A 23,919-nucleotide genomic window follows, 5' to 3' on the forward strand; every position below is an offset into this window, starting at 1 on the left:
TATAGCCAAATAACCAGAAAAAAGAAGCACAACTTGCTTAGGTTGATATGAAGTAGCTTTCCTTCATTTGAATGTAGGCAGTGAGCATGAGTGTTTAGAGAGCCAATCAGGTGTCATCTTGTTTTGGCAATGAGCCAGTAAGGTCACAGTGGGATTCAGCTATTGATGTCATGTATTAGAGCTGAGAGGAGGATATTTGTCAGTGTGTTATGTGTTATGTGATTGCTATCAAGTTGGTTGGGTTTTTTTTCTGTTCTTTCATTTAGTGAGCTTGTAAAACATAATAAAATTAAAGAAATGGCACAAAGAGTTGACTGGTCACCCAGAAAGCGATGTAAAATAGCAATATTAAGTGAACAAAGCTACAGTTATGAAGAAATTAGAAGAAAAATTGGTGGAAACTTAACCAAAGGTGGCATTTCTAAATTTTTGAAGAGGTATAAGGAGACTCAGTCACTACAAAACCAGACTGGTAAAGGCAGGAAAAGGTGCACAACAGCAAGTGATGGTAGAAGAATTGAGAGACTGTGCCTATGTGACAGAAGAAAATCATCTAGGTGTATACAAAATGAAATGGCGCAATATAGTGTGAAGTTGAATGCAAGGATTTGGTGCAGACTGCAGGGATTTGGTCTAAATGCTAGAATCCACAAAAAAGCCATTTTTATCTCTCAAACAAAGGTTGAAAAGATTAAACTGGGCTAAAACCCATGTTAACTGGACAGTGGAACAATGGGACAGTGTTATTTGGAGTGAGGAGACCAAAATCTCCCTGTTTGGTAGTGATGCCATAAAATATGTAAGGAGAAGAATCAGAGAAGATTTGCATCCTGATTGCATTACACCTACCATGAAACATCCACTTAGTGTTATGATCTGGGGTTGTATGACATCAAAAGGTGTGGGCAGAATTTGCATGATTAATGGGAATATAAATGCCAAAAAATATATAAATGAAATACTTGAGCCCAAACTGAAGCCTTCCCCACATGATCTTTTCCAAGATAATGAAGCATTTATATTTCAGCAGGATTCAGCTCCACGTGATGATGCTGCTGTGTGCAAAAAGGGGTTTCAAGATAATCATATTCCACTGCTGGAATGACCTGGGAATAGCCCAGACCTTAACCCAATCGAAAATCTGTGGAGCCGACTAAAGAAACTTGTTAGTCAGAAGCAACCCACCAATAAAATCCAATTAATAGAAGCAATAATTCAATCTTGGTTTCACATTATAACAGCTGCAGAACTAAAAAACTTGGGAAGGTGTTGTAAGGCCGTAATTAACGCTAAAGGTTACCCAACTAAGTATGAACTCACATTGTGAGAATTTTTGTATATCTCATTTTTTCTATGTATTTCACTTTTCTTCTCTATAACTGCTGCTCTAATAAAAAAATCCTTCATAAAAGTTATTGCATTACATTCTTGATTAAATTATCTTTCCATTGATATATAATTTTAAGGTATTACTCCAAAAAAAGTGGCATTATGAGCCATCAAACCTCAGAAATACACTTTTTCCAAAAGGTTTCACAATAGTGGCCACAATTTTGGCCACTAGTGTATATGATGTACAAAAATTTGTACTTACTATAAATTTTTCACTTTAGTTCTGGCCACACTATCAATCTCTGTTCAAATTAAATCATATGGTCCCATAAAACTGAGATTTATAGATCTTGTTGCTTAAACTCTATACCTTCATAGCTTCCTGGGCTTTATTTCTTAAACATGTTACTAATTAGACCTTAACCCTACTACTGATTAGGCTACAATATACCATTCTGTTCAAGTTGAGCCATATGTTCCCCTAAAACTGTGTTTGAAAGGAATTTAGCATTACAAAATCATTCAACAAAAAAACAATCATTCAAAATCTTTGGTTAGATTCTCCACTGATGCAAAGAATATTTTGCAGGGAAAAAAAAAACAAAAAACTTTTCAGCCAAAGTTGAATTAGCCAGTCTTATACAGAGACCACAGGATTTGTCCTCCTATAACTCATATTTTTTAATCCTGCAGAGAAGCGAGCCCTCTCTCTCTCTCTCACACACACAACCCAGTCTAAAGTGCTCCACATCTCACTCAAAAAATCAAAACAACCTGTAACAGTCTTCCTAAACAGAAAAGTTCTTGGGGTAGCCAGTGAACTAAAATACCTAAGAGTAACAATAGATGAAAAATTTACCTTTAATAAGTACATCTAATATGTTGCTGAAAAAAGCTTACAAGTAATAAACTCCTAACTAAGTCAGAGGATTAAGTGGGGATTAGGCCAGTGAGCACTGAAAAACAATATATACTGGAGCTATACTACCACTGATATTTTATGCTACACCTGCCTGGAAACATACACTAAAATCAAAGATAAACCGAGAAAAACTAAACAGAGTTCAATGCCTTATAGCCATACGTATAATTAAAGGATACAGGACAATATCTTTCGAGGCAGTTTGCATTATTGCAGCTCTAACACTGTTCTGCCTGAAAATACAAGAATTATCTCTTATATATGACGTCACTTCCGGAAGATATATAATGGAAGTTACAACATCAATCCAAATTGTTACAAACACCCACTTCAGTAGGGGGGGGGGGGGGGCCTCACCCAGCAAAGAGAACATATATTAAGGAGAGGGAAGCTCTGAAAGTGATGATTTCCATATATACACTGACGGAAGCAAAACCAAAGGGGACGTCAGTTGTTCTTTCATTGTATACAACAGACAGTCCATTATACAAGAACGCTGCTCTAGACTGCATCCTCCTGTTCCAACAACCAAGCAGAACAACTTTATGTAGTTCAGTCACTTGCATATCTCTGGGAATTAGAACTCAACACCTCTCATCAAAAGACAGCAACAATTTACAGCGATAGTAGAAGCACTATAGACAGCATAAAAAACCAGAACAACCATGTAGCATTAATAGAACAGACAAGAAATCTGGTTTGGAATCTCACTCTACAGGGATGGGAAATCGAGTTCTGCTGGGTAAATGCACATACTGGGTAGCAGGAAACGAGAGAGAGCGGATCAGCTGGCTAAAGAAGCAGCTAGAAACAAGTTACCAAAAGTACTTGAAATCTGCTATAAAAACACTTGCAGAAGAGAAAAGCCTAGACTTATGGGAAGAAGAATGGAGGACATCAAAAAATGGATCAGCAACAAAAGAATTCTTGCCAAGCATCAGAAGCAGACTCCAGCTGAAAAGACATGCCATTTCTCCAGGTTTAACCAAGCTACTAATGGAACATGGAAAACTAAGACATTACTTACACAGATTCCGTATCCTGGAATCATCATCCTACATTTGTAGTCCACATCTTCAACTGACTGTTGACCACATACTTTACGACTGTCAGCTATTGGACTCCATCCGGATGCCTCTAATACAACACGTCATCACTTCCAGAGCCATATTAAACCAAAGACAGTGTAAAAACAGAGACATCGAAACACGTTAAACTTTTCGATGTATAAATTAATTAAATTTGCCAATAAGATCAACTTCCAGTTGATCTTATTGGTAAATTTAATTCATTACTTCAGTGGTTGTAATCTAACATAAATGACTGATATTGTATATATGAATTATATAGTATAAATATGGATGTAAAGGTTGGAATATGTACATAGAGATATAAAATTATAAATGTAAATATGAATATTGATACAAAAATATAAATATAAATGTTAATCAGTAACTTGTAAGCTACATGTAATATAAGCATTGTATGTAATGGAGCATATAGGAATAAATTACCTCCTGGTAGGGTTACTATTGGGAGGAAAATGCAAAAACACACAGCCAGACAAGCATGTTAGGGTCTATAATGAGCCCACTGCTAATAACTTAAATCAGGATATTGATTAAGAAGAGGATGAGGAATAGGACATGCTTTATGATTAATTTTAGTGAAATAGATTACTTCTGTGATAATTTTAATGCTTTTTTTTCATAGATCCAAACATAAAAGGTTGCAAGACCTATGTGCTGTGTGTGAGGATAATAAGAAAGAATGAATTTGTTTGTAATTTTGTTGAACAGCTGAGATTGTATTCTTTGAGGAAGGCAGAGTAGGGGGAGAGGATGTTCCATAGAAGAGAAGTAGATGGAATGAAAGAGGAAGCGGAGGAGTTGGTTTGGAAAGTTTCAAGGTGGACTATAAATGGTGTTGGTTAGCAGCAGCTCCTGTTCTTATAATTTTTGGACAAAAGTGGATGAATGATAGTGGCCAATTCAGCAGAGCATTGTCCATGGAGGTATTATCTGTAGAACAGACGTAAGGCAGAAACTGAATGTCTGTGGGAGAGGGATTGAAATGGATTGGTGAGAGAGGAATCATTAATTAACCAGATTCCTCTCTTTTGGATAGCATCAAGCAGTCTTAGAAAGGATTTTATTGCACTGCCCCAAACATGTGAGCAATATTCCATGTTTGGGCAGATTTGGGGTTTGTATAGAGTTAGCAGTTGTAAAGGTGTGAAGTAGTATGTGTAGATGCTATGATTGAGATGTGTTTGTGCCAGGAAAGGTAAGTTTAGGTCAGTCCAAGGAGTGAAATCTGATCATGTTGGGATATCTGGTTATTGAAAATTTGGGGAAGGAATGTGAGCTCTTTCTTGCAGGAGATTAGATAGGACTGCATTTTGGTGGCATTGAAGTGTACAAGGTTATCCATCATCTGCAAAACTAGGGATATGATTCGAAATCTGTAAGAGTAGGTCATTTATATACAGGAGGAAGAGAGTGGGTGAAAGTATAGAATCGTGTTGCACTCCAGCATTGGTTGGGAAATCTGAGTAGAAGAAGCTACTTGTGACTCAAAGTGAATGACCAGTGAGAAAGTTGGTAATTCAGTTATAGAGGTCAGAATGCAGACCATAGAATGGCAGTTTGCTAAGTAGTCACTGTGCCAAACCTGCTGAAATGCTTTCAAGATGTCTCAAGAGCAACTTGCATAGTTGCTCTTGAAAGTGACTATGTGAGTTTTTCCATGCCTTGAGTCCAGAGGCAGGTGGTGAAGGCTAAGAGATCCAGTGTGAATCAGCAGTGGCAGAATCCATATTGTTGGTCACTAATTAGTTGATGGTGATCCGTGTGTTAAGGCTTAAGTGCTGAGAAGACATCATGTTGAGGGTTTAATGGAATATTGACAGCACTAGGAAAGGATTAAAAACTAATTTTAATTCTTCCAATATTTCATCTCATTCACTGAGACATCTTCAGGGAGTACAAATAACACTTGTAACACACACACACACACACACACACACACACAACACAGTACTCTTAATGAAACATGTGGGTGACTCCAAAGTCTTATCTAGGTGGTGTGCCCTCTGTGGGCATTGATGGCCTAGGATGCAAATTGGGACCTATGACAGTTATTGTTTCCCAGATTTTGGGAAGTTTTATGCATGCATGTTTATTTAAATTAGGTTGATTTCGGAGTGCCACTTTAGATTCTAAAAATAGCCTTTCTTTTCATTTTATCCATAGTAAATTAAACCTACAAATGCCCATAGAGGGCACACACCACCTATATACGACTTTAGAGTCACCCATGTGTTTCATTAAGTATTGTGTTGTCTTTTTGTCTTTGAGTATGTGTGTGTGTGTGTGTGTGTGTGTTATTTGTACTTCCTGAAGATGTCTTAGTGACTGAGATAAAATATTACAAGCATTAAAATTAGTTTTTAATCCTTTCCTAGTGCTGTCAGTACTCCATTATACCTCCTACATGATGAAGAGGTGATAATACACAATAGGTGTTAGTTCTGGGGCACAAGTATTTAACATAATAGTGGGATACCTTCAGGACCAGATGAATGGTAATGTTTAAGTTATTAGGAATTCTTTGGATTTCTTTCTGGGAACACTGTGGGTGAAATGGACTGAGCAGTTCTTGGCAAGGTATGGTGTGGACTTAGCCTGGGTCATCAATGCAGGAAATGGAAGAAAATATTGATGCCAGTAAGTTGGGCCTTGCCTGGTAAGGTGGCTGTGGTACCATCTGAATGTGAATGGGAGAAATATAAGCAGACAAAATTTGTGCCCAGTGGCTTTGGCAAGGGGATCAGAAGGCACAACTACCATTTGGACAGGACAAAAGTTTTCAACATTTGACCCTTTCAAAATCTGACTTGGATTTGTTGATGGTTCTTTTATAGCTGTTGCAAGCTACAATATAGGTGGAGTGAGCAGATGGAGTTTTGGTCTTGAGTCACTTATGGTATGCTGAGTTTTTTTTCTTGTACTATGTTGGCACACTCTTTTTTAAGAACCAAGGCTTGGATGATGGCTGAGGATTTTGGGTGGAATGAGGAGTAAAGGTCTTCATTCTTATGAAAATTATTTTTGCTATTTGATTGTTTGGATTGAGAGAATTGAAGCGGTATTTGAACCATGGAAAGGAGGAGTAGAAGATATGAAGATCATTATTTGGCATCCTTGTAGTGTCAATACACATGAGACTGGGAACTGGTGGGTGAAGATGGTTTCATGGCAACAGATAATGTGTTGGCAAGATTGGAGGGAGCTGCCAGATATTTTAGTAGGGCCTGTCCTGGTTACCAAGTGGTTAGCACATCCACTCTTCAATCAACAGGCAGTCGGCTGGAATCCCACTGTGAACATGGATGCTTGTGATTGTCTTTAGGTAGGAGATGAATTTCACTGCCCAGTGTGAGACTACCTCTCCACTTATTGAAAGCTTGAAGTGCCTTGAAAAAGTTCCATGTTTTGTCTCTAGAGCAGAGTTTCTGCTATGTTAAAATAAATTTAAAAGTGCAAATATATATATATATATATATACACAAACACACTAGGGGGGGGCTCTTCCCCCCCCCTAGTGTGTGTGTGTGTGTGTGTGTGTGTGTGTGTGTGTGTGTGTGTGTGTGTGTGTGTGTGTGTGTGTGTGTGTTTTGAAATGTCCAACAATTTGTTGGACATTTCAAAACAATGGAGAACAGGAAGGCAAACACATTGTTGGATGTGAAATATTTCAAATTTCGGCTTATCGGTTTAACGGCTTTATCGGCTTAACCTGGCTCAAAACAATGAAGAGACAAAAAACGTGACATAAAAACGTTTCAAATTTTGGCTTATCTTTATATATAGAGAGAGAGTGGATATATAATTAATAAAAATAGGGGGAAAAAAAATTCTTAGCCACCCATGGTACAAAATGCACTATAGGTTTGCAAATAATCTTTCATGAGTGGGAGTAACATAAAAGTGGGGAAGATTGATGATCTGTGATAGGTCATTGCTAATGGCAGATCATCCTCGCACTTGGCTTAGTCAGTAGAATTGGACAAGGGAATCTAATTTGAGTTGTGAATATTAAGGTCAACAAGAAGGATAACCTCACTATTAGAGTATTTTGACTGCAGAAAATTCAGCTTTAGAGAGAGAGAGAGAGAGCGAGAGCGAGATAGCTGAAAAGCTCAGTGTGGTTATTGGCGTTTAGGGAGCAATAGAAGCAAATGAAGGTGACGGGTTGGTTTAGTAAGGAATTTTGAATCAGGGTTCAATGATTGACACAGGATGTCAATTCTGACAAATGCACAAGTGCCACCCTTGTGGTGGGACGAACTATGTAACATGTAGCTTTGGCATCCAACGATAACAATGTTTGTTGAGGCTTCCTGCTTGAGGTCTGTTAAGAATAGTAATTCGAATTTAAATGACTGTAGGTGATGATGCACAAATGCTGCGTTGTTGACTTGCTTACATGCAGTTATGTAATAACAAATTTTCAGTAAGCACATTAATTTCCAGCACTATGCATTGCACTGTGGATAGCATATTTCTCTTTGGAGCTTTACACATTTGGGAATGAGGAAGTGACTGTTTCCAACCCAGTCCAAAGACACATCTCTGCTAGAATTTACAAGTGTCCTTCCCCCCCACCCCCACCAGCACTATGCATTGTATGGTGGATAGCATATTTCTTGTTGGAGCTTTATACAGTTGGGAATGAGGAAGTGACTGTTTCCAACCAGTCCAAAGACACATCTGCTACAATTTATGTGTCCTTTTTAATGAATGCATATTAGATAATTTGCTACTTAGACTAATGCTCCTTCTGCTCGATATACAGGGTGTCCACATTGGATAAAACTTTACTTTAAAAAAAATTTGGATGAAACTTGTAAAGTGCTTCTGAAACATTTGAACAATCCAAACCTTATGTATTTCTGCATTTCGATTTTTTTTAGTATTCTTTGAAACTAGGGAGGTCCAATGTGGACACCCTGTATTATGTTCTTGCTACTGTGGTAACATATGTAGGTACTTCATGCTTGTTATGAATCATTGCCTCTGCCTTGTGCTGTATGAGGGCAAGGCATTTTCAAGAGAGCATGCTAAACATTTTCATAACACTAGAGTTCTGGGAGTCACCTGAACAGATTGCTGTGCATTATCCTTGCATTACACCTGTAAGATATAATGCATGTACAGAGTACATATATAGGTTTCTTATCTTCAACTGATGTCTGGCTTAGGAAGGAAATACCACTATTACTTTTCATAAACATATGATATAAAGATAAATTTGCTGGTGTACAAAAGACTACACATGTGATTCTCATCTGTGAACACTTAGGCAGGCATATGTATGATTATAATGAAAGGAAGGAGGGATGTCACTTTATGTTTTAACCTTGGGAAGAAAAAAAAGTCTAACCATATTCAGTCTTTGACCTCAAATTTCACAGGCTGTGTTTATTTATTTTTTTTTTTTTATTTCTGTTTTACTTAAAAGGATGCCTTTACACATTCTCCTTCCAGTCTTGAAGGTATGATGGACACACTGTTGGAAAACTCATTCTACACTCAAAATTACTTGTTTTAAAACATGGTTTTAATTACTACAAGATAGGAGTTAAAAAATTAACACCCACACAAGCAAAGTTGGCAGATATAATGCAGTGATTTCATAGCTAACCTTAGTGATAATTGTATTCCATAAATTATTTTGGCACAAAATTAATTATATTTCAGAATATACTTTTATTTATTTTCAGAGAATGGGCAAAGGCAAATAGTCCACCCTTAATTCTACCATCCAGAGTCAAGGAAGAAGAAATAATTAAAGAAACCAGTCCAGGAATTGAAGTACATTTGGAAAATCATGACAGTGAGTTAACATAATGTTTTTTTAGCATTAGAAAATTTGAAATTAAATAGTGATCACATGATGGTTAACATGCATTAATTAACAAAACTGTTATTCTAATGTTAGGTGCATTTGACAAATGTATAAGCATTTTGTTTGTCAATCTGTTTGCAAGTTATGTGATTTTATTCAAATAGATTTTATTCAAATTGGGTATTTGGAATCTACAAAGATGCAGGGACAGCAAAGGGCAAACTGTGTCAGCTATATATTGTAATGCAGAAACATTAGTTTCTGCATCAAACCTGCATACCATCTGCATTCATAGAGTTATTCTTTCATATTTATTATTTGTTTTACTTGCAACATATTGATAGAATTCTTGCTACATTATGTACATTATGCTATGTATCACATTGATGGAACTGTATTCAACAAAATTGATGAATCTAGGAATTTGCTAGACAGAGTTGAAGTTCAGAGGGCATATTACTAAGGTGACCATAGGACCATTCCTGTTTAAAAGGCCTTGATATGGTCACAACTCGATTACTGTATTCTGATCATCTGGTTTCTTGAAGATAAAGAAGTGGTATTGAGTATCAAGAAGTAAGTGACTAAGATGGTGAGTGGTCTGTGGAATGCTTCCTCTGACAGTAGATTAAGCTTTGAAAAAACTGGTTGATAGGCAGAAAAGAGGGACATTATAGAAATATTTAAGGTACTAAAAGGTTTCATAGAACTGATGCAGAGGTATTATTGCAAATCTTGATTAGAAACGGCAGAACAAAGGGATCATTCCTGGAAAATTGAGTGTGGTTTGAGAAGAATTACAGTAGTATTTTGTGGGTAGTTTGAATATACCACAATGAGTCTTCATACTCAATACCTATGCAATAATAATAATTGTGTGCACATGTAACTTTTACCCACTTCAGGTTATAAACCTATAGTATAATAGTCATGAGTGGGCTGAAGAATTTTTGTATTTTTTATTAATTATATCTATAGACAGTCCCTAATTTACATAAAATTTGCAGAATACAACTCTTATATAATTCCAATTTCACATAAATCAGATTTAACTCCCTCACCTGTTAATCACAACCTTTTGCTTATATGTTTATAGTATGGTTATGCAGTAGTGCAGTGAAGTTTTAAGATCACGAGGCTTGTCCAACTTCATACTAAAGATGTTAAAAATGTCTTTACCAGTGAGTGCTATCCAGAAATTTTCGTCATGAAAAAGCTTTATGTTATGGACACTTCGTGTTCAAGAGTGTTGCATATGCATGGTAAACTTATGGTAAAGACATTTTCAACCTGCTACAACATAAAAATCAACTTTGAAAGCTTCTAAATATATAGCAGGGCATGTTATGTACCTGGTAAAAAATATTTTATAAGATAATTATCAGATAAGTACCAGATAATTTTCATTTTCATCTCTAGATCAATTTTGGTGCATTTATTCATGGGTTCATATTTTCCACATCTGTTCTTCCTTTTTCCTGTCATGATTTTACAGACTGTATTCTACCCCGGCACACACACAAACAATAAAAATTATGAAAATGTGAATACAAATGCACATCACATCCATATTCAGTAGTAAGGAAGGCACATATATGCATCACTTGACAGAGGACTGCTATTAAGTGTCAAGTGAGTAACATATATGCACAGAAAGTAACTCCAGTTTTTTTTCTATTCCTTTCAATTTATGCAAGTTGGAGAATGTGTATGTGTGCATATGTATATTTCTTTTATATTTTTATTTGTTTTTACATAATTCAGAAACCTGCTCTAGACATCAAACATAGAAATATTTTTCAAGCCCTCCAGCTGGAGGCCTGAAACAATCACAAACATCCATGCCCACAATCTGTTGTATATGCTGAACTATATCAGCTGTGTGCAAGATTAGAAACCATATTAACTCACATTCAGTTGGGAAAAAAAAGATTCCTTTTGTTATGATGTGCATCAAAAACTCAGGTCATTTCCAATTGAAGAGTACATTGTCCCATTGTTCTTCAAACTGCATTATCGAAGCACTTACATACAATCTCTGTTAAAGTTTGTTGAGTCATTTCCCTTCCCCTCCCCCCCAATTTTTTAATTTTTGTTTCTTATCAGACTATTTGTAGTAATGAAATAAGGAAAAGCAAAACTGTGTAGAATACAAAAAAAAAAGGTTGAGTTCTAGACTGTTTGATAAAAGATTTTTTTTTTCTTTTTTTTATATTGTCCCTACTGATATCATTCTTAAAGAGTTGGAGGTTGTACTCTGAAAAAACAGTATGGAAGATATAGTTCCAAAAAACAGATGTGGATGAAATGAAGGAAGATGATGATAAGAAGTTTGTTTGGTATGATTGGAGTTAGACAATGTGTGTTGACTAGTGGTTGCTCAAGTTCTTAGTACGAAGAAGGTGGAGGAATGGCAGCAGCCATGTCAGCAGATCAGTGTCATTACGTGACAGTGTGTAAAAGTACCTATAGAAAAGACAGTGTAGAAACAGAATCCAATGGGAAAATGACTGAAGGGAGTCTGTTAGAGAGAGAGAGAGAGAGAGAGGGGGGGATCATTTAATAAGTAGATTGTCCTTTTCTGTATATCAAGAATTCTTAGGGAAGTTTTGGATGTACCACCCCAAATGTGCCAACAATATTCCAAGGTTGGTCAGTTCTGAGACTGATAGAGTTAGGAGTTGAGCAGAAGGGAAGCAATGTTTTGCACAAAAAATAATAAGTTTTAGAGCCTGAGGAGGCTATAGATATATGTTTTTTGCCAGAATAAGCTGGATGTCACAGTCAGCCCAAGAAGAGAAAGCGGTACTCGAAAGGATGTTGGAACATTATCAAAAGTAAGTGGGAGTGAAGTATGATGTTTCTTGCATGTGATAACAGGCCTGGGTCTTTGTAGCAGTGAAATTCACTAAATTGTCTTACACACCCCATTTGATGTTGTTGAGAAGATCAGTATTTAAGTCATTGGTTTGAGTAATGCATGGTTTCTCAAATAATGAGAAAGAGGAATGAAAAGTATTGCTATTGGAAAAACTATGAATAGGATTTGAAGTCGAGGAGAGAAGTTCATTGATGTAAAGGAGGATGAGCATGGGTGAAAGTACATAATCCTGGAGTACTCCAGCATTGATAGAGAAATATGATGAGAGGAAGCCTTCCACCATGACATGCAATGAATGAATGAGGAAGCTGGTAATCCAGTCACACAGCACAGGTGGGAGATCATAAGATGATAGCTTGGTCAGGAGGCCTCACTGCCAGACATGATGAAATGCCATTGAAATATTGAGTCACTGCATGAGTTTCTCCAAATCTTTCCATGGCCTGTGTTCAAAGGTGAGTAAGGTTGGTGAGGAGGTCTGCTGTAGAACAACAATGGCAGAATCAATACAGGTGATTGCTAATTAATTGGTCAATCTCCAGGTATTGAAGAAGCTGGATATTGATGACCCTCTCCATCACTTTTTAGAGGAATGACATGACAGTAATGAAATGATAGTTTGATGGCTAACTTTGGTCTCTCTTTTTAGGTACAAGCCTGGATAAAGACTTGCTTCCACTGTTGGGTAGATGCCAGATGAATATGATGGTATAGCTTATGTAGGTGATAATATAGGATATGGGCATTAATTCTGGGGCTCAAGTTTGAACACAACTGGAGGAATACCATCTGGTCAAGGACATTTATTAGTATCAAGATTAATCAGGAATTTTCTGATGTCCTTCTGGTGAAAGATCATGGGAAACATGCAATGGGAAGTTTCACTAAGTGTGTTAATGACACTAAGTGTCATTAACACACTAAAAAACAGGGCTTTGAAGATTAGCTTCCAATGAACAAGGACTTAAAGATAAATTAAAAGTTATCAGCAATATACCTTCCTAAAAAATGGCTACAGCCCAAATACTATGAACAAAATTCTTCACAAAACCTCACTTAAAAACAAAAATAAACTAGACTACAATAAAACTGTAACCATTTCATAATTAAAGAGATATCGGATAAGATTTTATCTTTATCGGATAAAATAAACAGAACACTACAGAAATACAACCTTAAAGCCATCTTTAAACCTCCTGCAAAATTAAAGAACTTACTCAACTCATCCAAGGATCTGCTCCCTCCTCTGGTCTGCCCTGGAGTATACCGTATTCATTGCACCCTGTAATTTGTCCTAAACAGGGGATGCACAATTCCTATCAGAAAAAAGGAACATAAATGACACATTAAATATAATAACTATGGTTAAGCTGGCCTTTCTGATCGTGCCCTGAACACTTTATATAGAATTGACTGGAAAAGCACCTGTTGTTTACATCACACCAAAACATAGTATGAACGTAAATTTAAGGAGGGCTGTGAAATTCTTATCAACCACCCTAATCTTAACAATATGGATTGGTGGTAAAATTAGGAACTTACTTTGGTTCCAGTAGTGTTTAAGAGGATAGGTATTAAAAATCCCAAGAATATGGAAGGCACATAGCCAATAGCATGAATGTTCATTTTTAACCCTTTGAGTCTTGCAAATACATTGTTGGAACCACATCATTTGTATCCACCGAAGTTGGTGTTGCAGTTATCTACAGAAAATGTAATAATTTTCTCAGTCAGCTGCTGTTTCTGCAAAATATCCAATATATGATTTGCAAGCAGTTCTGCTGTTTCTCCTGTTATGTTTTGAAAATCTGTTACTGTAAAATTTATACCTTTATTCGTGATGAAGTATCTAACAAGTACAGGCACCAACTTCAAATATCTGTGGTTTGATGTGTCTACCATAACTGGCACATATTTGGCTTGTTTCAACTCAATTGCTATTTCTCGCATTACATAAGGCGCCAGGACATTCACTAAAATTGATTAGCATTTTGTTCGCCCACATGTACATTTCTTTTAAAATAAATTTCTCACTATTGCAGAGGTGCAGTCCACTGACCTTAAAGAAGGGTTATGTTTTGCTGCATGAAATGCAAACAGATCTTCTTGAGCTGCAAGACATTTACTTTAGTCAGTTAATTTCTCTTTTTTTCATGAAAAATTATGTAATATCTTGATTTGAACTGCGAGCAGTGGCTGTCAATTTATGTTTTTGCTTCATCAAATGCTGTTTTATATCAGAACGGCCTCCATGTTCAATTGAAAAAACTGAACGACACACAGTACAATGCAACTTGTTTGTTGTTTCGTCATCTTTCAAGAGGGGATATTCTTCTTTTAAATCCTGAGTGAAACTACACTTCCTTTTTGGCATGATAAAATCTGGATGAAATATCACCACTCACAATATATACTCGCTTTAACTTTCACAATTACTAACAGACTGGCATAAGAAGCACAAAACAATGGTATGGTAGACAAAGTAACATTCTTACTACCTGGATGCAGCAGTGCTGCCATTGGTTGCAGCATTTTCGTCCTGTCACAGACTGAATGCATTCATAATGGTTAATAATCGTCATTGCATGCATGTTTTCAATCTCAAACTGTCACATGTCACCAGCAGTGACATTATCCTTTCATATTCGAACCTACAAGAATGAAGTCATGCCACAAATTCAAAAATGTTAAGGGACAATTAGCATCCTCCTAAGGTTTTGTCGGGACAATGGGAGCAGAGTCCAAAAAAAAGGAGAAAATCCCATTAAAAAAGGAATGTCTGGTGACCCTACCTTAATAATAATATTATTATTATGTGACACCTTCAGGAAGTCCAAAAAACTCATCGAGTCTTTAGACTCCATGAAGAAATATGAAGGTCGAAATGTCAGGAAATTAAAATAATTATTTCTCACACAGTTGTAGAGTTCATAATTTGTCTAAAATGAATGCTGGTCAGTGTATTTAGTGCTTGTGTAAAATTTGGAATTTTTAACTATTTTATTAAGGGGGTGCTTAAGGGTCAAAGCTATATAACTGAGAGGAGACCTCCACATAGCCTTTAAAGGAATGCGGAGAACCGATCAGGGCTTCTGACTTCATGTTCAATCCTCACCTTCTCGTGGTGCACCCTGTTAGGTATCTATCTGGATACTGAACGAACGAGGATGGGCTGGCAATTTGGGATTTAGCCAACCAAATTGTATTCTTATTGGCTTAAACCAAAATAAAAAATGATGGTACAACATGACGGAATTTCATGCCGATTGGGGCGTCGTCCAGTTAATCAAGACCCAATTTGTTTTTGCCAGGGAACCAGGGCAAACAGCGAAAAGTCAGCTACTGGAACAAATCCTAAAACCCACCCCTAACTCGACATCCCTAGAGTTCAAGATTGGTACTATCAACATAAGAAACCTGAATGGCAAAGAAATGGAGCTAGCTGAGGAATTGGATAAGTACCAGATCGACATAATAGGGATGACTGAAACAAAAAAAGCAAAAACTGGTGAGATCTTTCTGAGCAATAAATACAAAATTTTATATTCAGGCAATGACAATCAAGGAAAAGAAGGAGTAGCCATAGTATTCAACACAAAATATGAGGCTAATCTTCTTGAATGGTAGGCAGTCTCAAGTAGAGCGATGTGGGCGAATATTAGAATGGGGAACCGGACAATGAGACTTATATGTGCCTATGGTGCCACAGAAGGTTCTACTAAGGTAGAAGTAGAGGAATGTTATGAGGCCTTAGAAAAAGGAAAAGTTGGTCCTTGTTGGGGATCTAAATAGCAGAGTAGGAAATGATTGTCAGACATACAAAAATATATCAGGAAAATTTGGAGAAAAGAGCAAAACTAATAATAATGGCAAATACCTGCTGGATTTCTGCACAGGACATGGACTAATTATTACTAAACACAATGTTCCGACATAAAAATGTGCACAAATTCACATGGAGAGAGGAGGCAAGGAATAAGAAGTCTCATTGACAAAGGCAATGACAAACATCACTATTGTTGATAGTGATGTTTTCTCCCTGGTGCAGGACACCAGAGTGTACAGAGGATTTGAAATTGGAAGTGATCACTATTTAGTCTTGAGCAGGATAAAATTGAATTTCATATTGAAAAGAAGAACATGTAAGAAAGTTTTAAAGCGAATAAAAGTTGAGCATCTCTCAGATGTGAACTGTAGACTAAAATACACAAACATGATTGAAGAAAAAATGAAAGAGTTTGAGAACAGGAACCAACCCGTGGACATTCAGTGGCAAGCCCTGGAGAAAACAAGCCTCTCTGGCTGATTGATTCAGCCAGAGAGGCATGTAGTGAGGTTGTCTGTAAGGATAGAAAAATCAGAACTCCATGGTAGACACAAGAAGCTAAAGAGGCAGTGAAAGAAAGAAGAAAGCATATCAAAAGTTCCTGGCAAATAAGTCAGCTTGTACTCTTAGAGAATACGGAGACAAATGCAAGAAAGCTAATGTGTAAAACTAGCTAAACAAAAGTCACGGGAAGACTTGGTAAGAGCATAGAAAATAAATATTAGGAAGGTGGAGATATTCTGGAGGTTGATGAAGAAGTGCAGAAATGGAATAAAGAGTGCTGTAAAAGGAATTAGAGATGATAAAGGTGACATGAAAACTGAAGAAAAAAGATATCTTTGAAGTATGGAGTAATTACTTCGAAAAATTGCTAAAGGAAACAAACAATAATGACAGCACAGTGGTAAAAAACACTGACCAGGCATGCAGTCAGGAATACATATTCTTACTTGAAGTAGAAAAGCCATCAAAAGCCTGAAATGTGGAAAGGCAGCAGGAGTAGATGATATTCGACCAGAAATGCTGAAGTATGGTTGTATAAGAGTCTTGCAGTGGCTGCACTGCATAGTTCAGAAGGCCTTGACAGAGGGACGAATTCCAGATGATTGGAGTAGAGCTCTCAGTAACCATATATAAAAAGGAAAATTACAGAGGTATTTCTCTACTGAGTGTTCCTGGTAAGATATATGCAAGTATACTTGAGAACGGTTGAGAAGCATTGTGGAAGAGAACCTTCATGAAGAACAATCTGGAATCAGGCCAAATAGAGGCTGTCAGGATCAGATTTTCACTTTACGACAGATAGTTGAAAAATCATAGGAATATTACTATTACTATTATTATGGGCAACTCCAGGGAGTCATTAGACTCATCGAGGGAGGCCCCAAATCATATTCATCACAACTATTCGACATTCATACAGTATCTATCATACCTCGCCTTAAACTCATTCACTGTCACAGCATCCACTACAGACTCAGGGAGCACATTCCACTCATTCAGTACTCTAAAAGTAAAGAACCCAGCTCTAACACCTTTACTAACCACACTTTTGCCCAGTTTCCATGGATGTCCCCTAGTCCTCCCACAACCAGCCCTGTTCTCAAAAATATCTTCTGAATTAATTTTATAGAAACCCTTCAGTAATTTGAATGTCTCAATCATATCTCCCCTCCTCCACCTATCAACCAATTTTTGCAACCCACAAATCTTCAACCTGTTCTCATACGGTTCATTCCACAGACCTGCTATCATCTTGGTCACTCTCCTCTGGATCCTCTCCACCTCCTCCCCATCAAGAAGAAACCTAGGTGACCAAATCTGAGCACAGTAGTCGAGATGGGGTCTTATCAAGGCTCGATACAGAGGAACAATAACCTGCTTGTCAACGTATTCTTCAGCAACCAAGTGATTTGATGAGCTGATTTGGCCACTTTTGCAATGTGTCCCCTAAATTTCAATTCCTTATCCACCAACACTCCTAAATCTCGTGCCTCGTGCATTGGTGGAACCTGGAGTACGGTTCCACCAATGCAGTAAACTGCCGCCAATCTTTTCACCCCAAAATGCATAACCTTACATTTTGCCACATTAAATTGACATCCATTCTCCTTAGTCCAGACCTCCAATCTATCCAAATCATCCTGCAAAATTTTGACGTCATCTGCATTCACTATTGCCCTACCCAACTTCGTATCATCCGCAAACAAATGAACTGTTCCTCTCAGATCCTTTCCTATATCATTTATGAACAAATTAAACAGCAGTGGTCCAAGAACAGATCCTTGTGGCACATCACTAGTCACAGGCCGTCTTGTGGACTCTACTCCTGAGTAAACCACTCTCTGATATCTCTCCGTCAACCACCCTCCTTTCCATCTCTCCAACCCTATGTCCATTCCCATATGCTGCAATTTACTGATTAGAATTTCATTTCAATATAACGAAGATCTGTATTTATGTTATCTAGATCTGGAAAAGGCATACGATAGGGTGCCAAGAGAGAAGCTATTTGAAATGCTACAGTTGTATGATGTCAGTGGGGCATTGTATCAAGCAATACTTAGTCTTTATTTGAGTTGTAAGTCAGCAGTTAGAATTGAAGGAAGTACAGGAAGATGGTTTAATGTTAAATCTGGTGTCAGACAAGGATATGCATTATTCCCTCTGTTATTCATTATGTACATGGATCACATTATGATCATCAGCTGTGCAGTCACATTGTAATTATAGCAGCAACAAGCAGTACCTCTACTGTCTCTATTGTCTTGTGAAGAGAAAACAGTTTGAAACAAATGGTAAACAATGTAGCTTATGGATATATTATCCATGTTTATTTGCATTGTGCTGTGAAATTAAGCAGCCAGGATACAGAGCAGTGATGCAAACAATGCTAGTTTATGCTATATATAAATATTATGAGCTAAGACTGTAAAGAAAAGAAGCTAAGAAATATTGAAACATAATTGTAGCAAAATTAGACTTTAAAGGAACAGCAAAGTGATCGTCTTCCTAATTGGCTCTAATTGACATAACATCAAGGCAGCTGATGAATGACACAACAAATATGAAAAGATAATACATAAAAAAATCAACATCAGCGTGGAAAAACAGATCATACATAATAGAAAACGTCTATTCATAAACGGTATTATGAAAAATATTTAATTCATTATTTCTTAAGTAAATAGGACAACTTTTCATTATCAATACGAGAATATAAGAGCTGTATACCAAATTTGGTGGTTCTAACATATGTTATAAATGTTAGATATACTGCTTTGTAAATCTTATCTTACAAAGCAGTATATACTGAAGTTGCAAAGATGACTGGTAAAAATGAAGACACGGTAAGGGAGGCAGTTTGATGTTAAATTAGGTGTAAGACAAGGATACATGTGCTGTCCACTATTATTTCTTTATGGATCACATTATGTGGGAAAGTGGTATTAAGCTATATTGGAAATATTAATTTCAGCTCTTTACTTTATGCACATGATATTATACTTCTAAACCAATTCAGTACAAGCTTCAGTAATCTTTATGTAAATTGAATAAATAACTAACAGGCTTTAGGGTTCATATTATTATTCCCATTATGAATAAATTATGAATATTAGTAATATTCATAATTATTAAATTAATGCTGGCAAAAAATCACATAAAGAAGTAATACAATTTTTAATAAATCGATGACTAGTTTTGTACAACACATTTATGTTCTTCTTCGGATGCATACAATAAGCACACATATAAAGAGGTATTAACATGGAGATTTCTAAATAAAAAAAATGTCCGTCATTTTTCTTAAATTCATTCAACACACAAGATGTTGAACTAGAAATGAGATGAGTGTGAGTCATTGGCACAGGATATAACATATTTTGTCTCATAGTTTAATTCATCAGTACTTAGATCTCTTATATATACTCCCAGAGTCAATTTATTATAAGGCCTTGGTTTTATTACACCAGGCTTTGGACTTGATACAGATATCATATCGTCTTAGTAGCTTCTTTCAATTTGCATACGTAAGTACTAAATTCTATGTATGATATTTTGTGATTTGCCAATTAACTTGATGGTTTTCATTGATAGCACAAAAGACCAATCCAGATTTATACACTTGTTTTTTTTCTCCACATCTCCGACATGTTCTTTCAGGTGGATTTCTTCAGAATGTTCAATTTGTCCAATGTAATTAACACCATAATTACAATAGATTTTATAAACTCCTGCTCTCTTCATAGGTTGATGTGTTGCTTTGGCAATCTTAACATTGTGTTGATTTTTGGTAGAAATTTCAAGGTTTTAAGTTTTGTTCTCATAGGATTTTTGCTATTTTGCTGTGGTAAGCTTTACTATCTGGCCATAGTAAAGCTTACTACAGTCGCACATAATTTTGCACACTCCTGGAAACTGTAGATGTTGTGAGCTGGTTTGTGTTTGCTTATAATTGATCTTAATTTGGGAAGAGTAGAGAAGCACGTTTTTATGTTAAATTTTCTTAAAATTCTTCCTAGTTTCTTGGAGAGCGAGCTGATGTATGGTAAAGAGATATAACCTTTGGGGTTGTCTGTGTTTCTGAGTTGTTTTGATGTTGGCAGTATAGATGCTTGTTAATAGTTTTTGAAGAGTAGCCATTACTCGTGAAGGTTCTTTTTAGATGTTGTAGTTCATTTTTTAGAACATCTGACAGTACAGATGTGGCATGATGCGCTAGAGTTGAGATGATACCCACTTTCTGTGCTGGATAGTGATGTGAAGACGTATGCAGGTATCTATCCATGTGTGTGTGAGTAGATTTTCTAAAGATGAGAGATTTTTATGGAGTCAGATGTCTTGGTAAGTTTTACGTCCAGAAAAGGAAGAGATCCATTTTCTTCAACCTCCATGGTTAATTTGATGTCTTGGTGGAAGTTGTTTAAGTGATCTAAAAGTGTGAAGGTTATCAGTACTGTGTTCCCAGATAAGGAATATGTCATCTACATATCTCAGCCAGACTTTTGGCTTAAGAGTAGATGAGGAGATTGCTTTTTGTTCGTAGTCTTCTAAAAAGATGTTGGCTAGTGTAAAATTTGGTTCTTTATGTCGTTAATAAAACGACATCTTTATGTCCATAAAAATCTCCATCTTTAGAAAATCTACACACACGGATAGATACCTGCATGCGTCTTCACATCACTACCCAGCACAGAAAGTGGGTATCATCTCAACTCTAGCGCATTGTGCCACATCTGTACTGTCAGATGATGAAGAGCTCAAAAATGAACTACAACATCTAAAAAGAACCTTCACGAGTGATGGCTACTCTTCAAAAACTATTAACAAGCATCTATACTGCCACCATCAAAACTCAGAAACACAGACAACCCCAAAAGTTATATCTCCTTACCATACATCACTCTCCAAGAAACTACGAAGAATTTTAAGAAAATTTAACATAAAAACGCGCTTCTCTACTCTTCCCAAATTAAGATCAATTATAAGCAAACACAAACCAGCTCACAACATCTACAGTTCCCAGGAGTGTACAAAATTATGTGCGACTGTGGTAAGCTTTACCATGTCGTTCCCAAACATCCATTACATCAAGAGTATCTGCAGCTAATGCCTTGAACACTGATCTCCATACCATCCTTCAGTGGAGCAAGGATAACCTAGAGACCTTCAGTTCCACCAAAACATAGTCCTATCTTTTCTCATGCAAAAGGGATCTCAGCTCACCTTACCTCATCCTAAGTAATACACACATCTCCAGACAGGATGAACTATCCCTCCTTGGATTAACATTTACCTCCAACTTCTCTTGGCACAGAGACATCACATGATTACATGAGACATCAGTAGCATCCTCAGCTTCTACAAAAACTAGGCATTCTTCTCTGCTCAAGAAGCTATTTTACATCCACTTAGCTATTAACCCTATACAAATCCCAAATCCACCCATCCTTAGAATACTGTTCACACATTTGGGGTGGTGGTGCACCTAAAACCGCCTTAAAAATTCTTGCTGCCATCCAGAAGAGAGCAGTTTGGCTCATAGATGACTCCTTCTTCTCAGGCTCACTGATGCAGTGTTTCAGCTCTTTGTCTCTTTTACAAACAGGTATTCATGGTCACTGCTCCAGTGAATTGACAAACGTCATTGCTCCACTTGCTGCTGTTAAGCATGTTAAAACAAGACCAGCAGCTGTCCAACATTCCTTTACAGTACAACTGCAAACTCATCAAAACTGCTTCTCCCCTCATTTATTCCGGCCTTCCTCATGATGTGTTTCTCAGTGATTTCAACCTATAACTCTGTAAGGAGAATGTCAATAGGTGTCTTTATCAGCCCTTATCCTCACCTCACACATGGCACTGATGTCCATAAGTTCTTGTACCTCTCATTTGTGGGCGAAAAAAAAAAGAAGAAAAAAATAAAAAAAACATTTAAATATGGAAATTCTCTTAATTATTGGTTATATATTCTGAAACCAGTAGATTCTTTCCCCTTCAGATTGCTTTTGGATTCAATAGAAATGACATAGAACAATTCATGTCCTATCCACCTGATAAAGCATAGTACAAAACAGTTCATCCCTGCTTGCTGCAAATAAGTTAAAAATTATTATTTTCTTATATATTTTATTTCACAGGAAAACAATTGTGGCCATTCACTTTCAAGTTGTGCCATTGTTTCACCTACCATGTGAAAGGGTATTATTTGAGTTGTAATAGCTTGGAATAAAAGAGCTATTCAACTTGATATTTGTAGATTTCATTATTACAGCACCACTGCTACTTGACCTCCAGCATAAATTAATGCTTTAATTATCATTAATAAGTTAATCTTAATTTAATAATTTATCATTTAATATTAATAATAGATTGATAAATATCATTAACACAATAATGTTCAACAAAATTATTTTTGTTGCATTATAATTTTTCATTTTAGATACAAAAACAGGTCCAGATAAATCAGGAGATATTGAATTACTTTATGATTCTCATTTGGACTGCTTTTATGATCCAAATACAGGAAAGTATTATCAAATTATGTAAAAATGATATTAGTTGTAAAGAAAAAAAGAAACAGATATACAGTGTGATAAAATATGTTAAATAGGATCTGAAATAATCAAATGCAAAATGCATTTGTGAATGTTTTTTTAATGTGAATTTTACCAATTTTTTTCTGTAATTTACAGATTTGATAGAAATTGTTTGTAAATTAGTTTTCAAATAATCTGTTTAGAAAAATTTATATTTACAATAAGTTTATTTTATGTAATATTTGTATAAACTATTTATTAAAAGCTGTTAGTTTTTGAATATCTGTTTCATTCAATAAAAAGTAGTTTCATTGAATAATTTTAACATAACACAATATACAGTCATGATTCAGTTATTATTATTTGGTTTTGTTTCACTGGATTACTTCATGTGACTGTATTTTAATCTGAATGACTTAATTCCACATTGTCCTCTAATTGATCTCATGCTCTAAGAACGTTACTGCCAGAAAGCATTACCTATCCTTTCGTTCATTGTTTCATTACATTGTGAACACCATTCATTATGGCCAAATTATGGAAAATGATACATGTTGGAGTACTTATTTAGTTCATATAACTAATTATTTGACATTTCTGTCTTCATATCAGATCAAAAATTAAATAAAAAATTTAACTTTTATTGACCAAGTATGCACACATCATCTCATGTTGTACCTTTCCCCATGAGGCAGGACACAAGATGTTGTCTTTTGCTTTCTGGTTTCATATTAGGTGTGCACCTAATTTGTGATCTGCACTTACTGCTCAAACCGAAACTCATCATCAAATTCCTGTCATATACACTCAAGGGGTGTACAGGATATGATAGTACTACATGAAAAAAATTACATCATTACTAACTTCCTATATACAATTTTCTCCAAATCAGTCTGTTACTTGTCAAGACTCCAACATTATCAGATCTTATATTTCTATCGTCTAAGGCACTTTGTACCGTATCAATCCACCTATATCTTGGTCTTCCTCTGGGTCGTTTTGCTGC

General features: G+C 36.2%; 1 protein-coding gene across 1 annotated transcript in view; it reads left to right on the forward strand.

Annotated features, from left to right (window-relative positions):
* LOC150108484 (uncharacterized) overlaps positions 1-23,038 on the forward strand; it is a 178,810-nt gene extending 155,772 nt beyond the window's left edge. Inside the window, exons 13-14 of the mRNA XM_090415892.1 lie at positions 9,042-9,154; positions 22,817-23,038. Of these exons, the coding sequence (XP_090272018.1) occupies positions 9,042-9,154; positions 22,817-22,923 (220 nt within the window). The 3' untranslated portion in view covers positions 22,924-23,038. The remainder of the gene's footprint in view (positions 1-9,041; positions 9,155-22,816) is intronic.
* The last annotated feature ends 881 nt before the right edge of the window (positions 23,039-23,919 follow it).

This window comes from Typopeltis vanoorti, chromosome 3, assembly GCF_054136105.1.
Source record: "Typopeltis vanoorti isolate ZY-2024b chromosome 3, IOZ_Tvanoo_1.0, whole genome shotgun sequence".
Classification (NCBI taxonomy): Eukaryota; Metazoa; Arthropoda; class Arachnida; order Uropygi; family Thelyphonidae; genus Typopeltis; species Typopeltis vanoorti.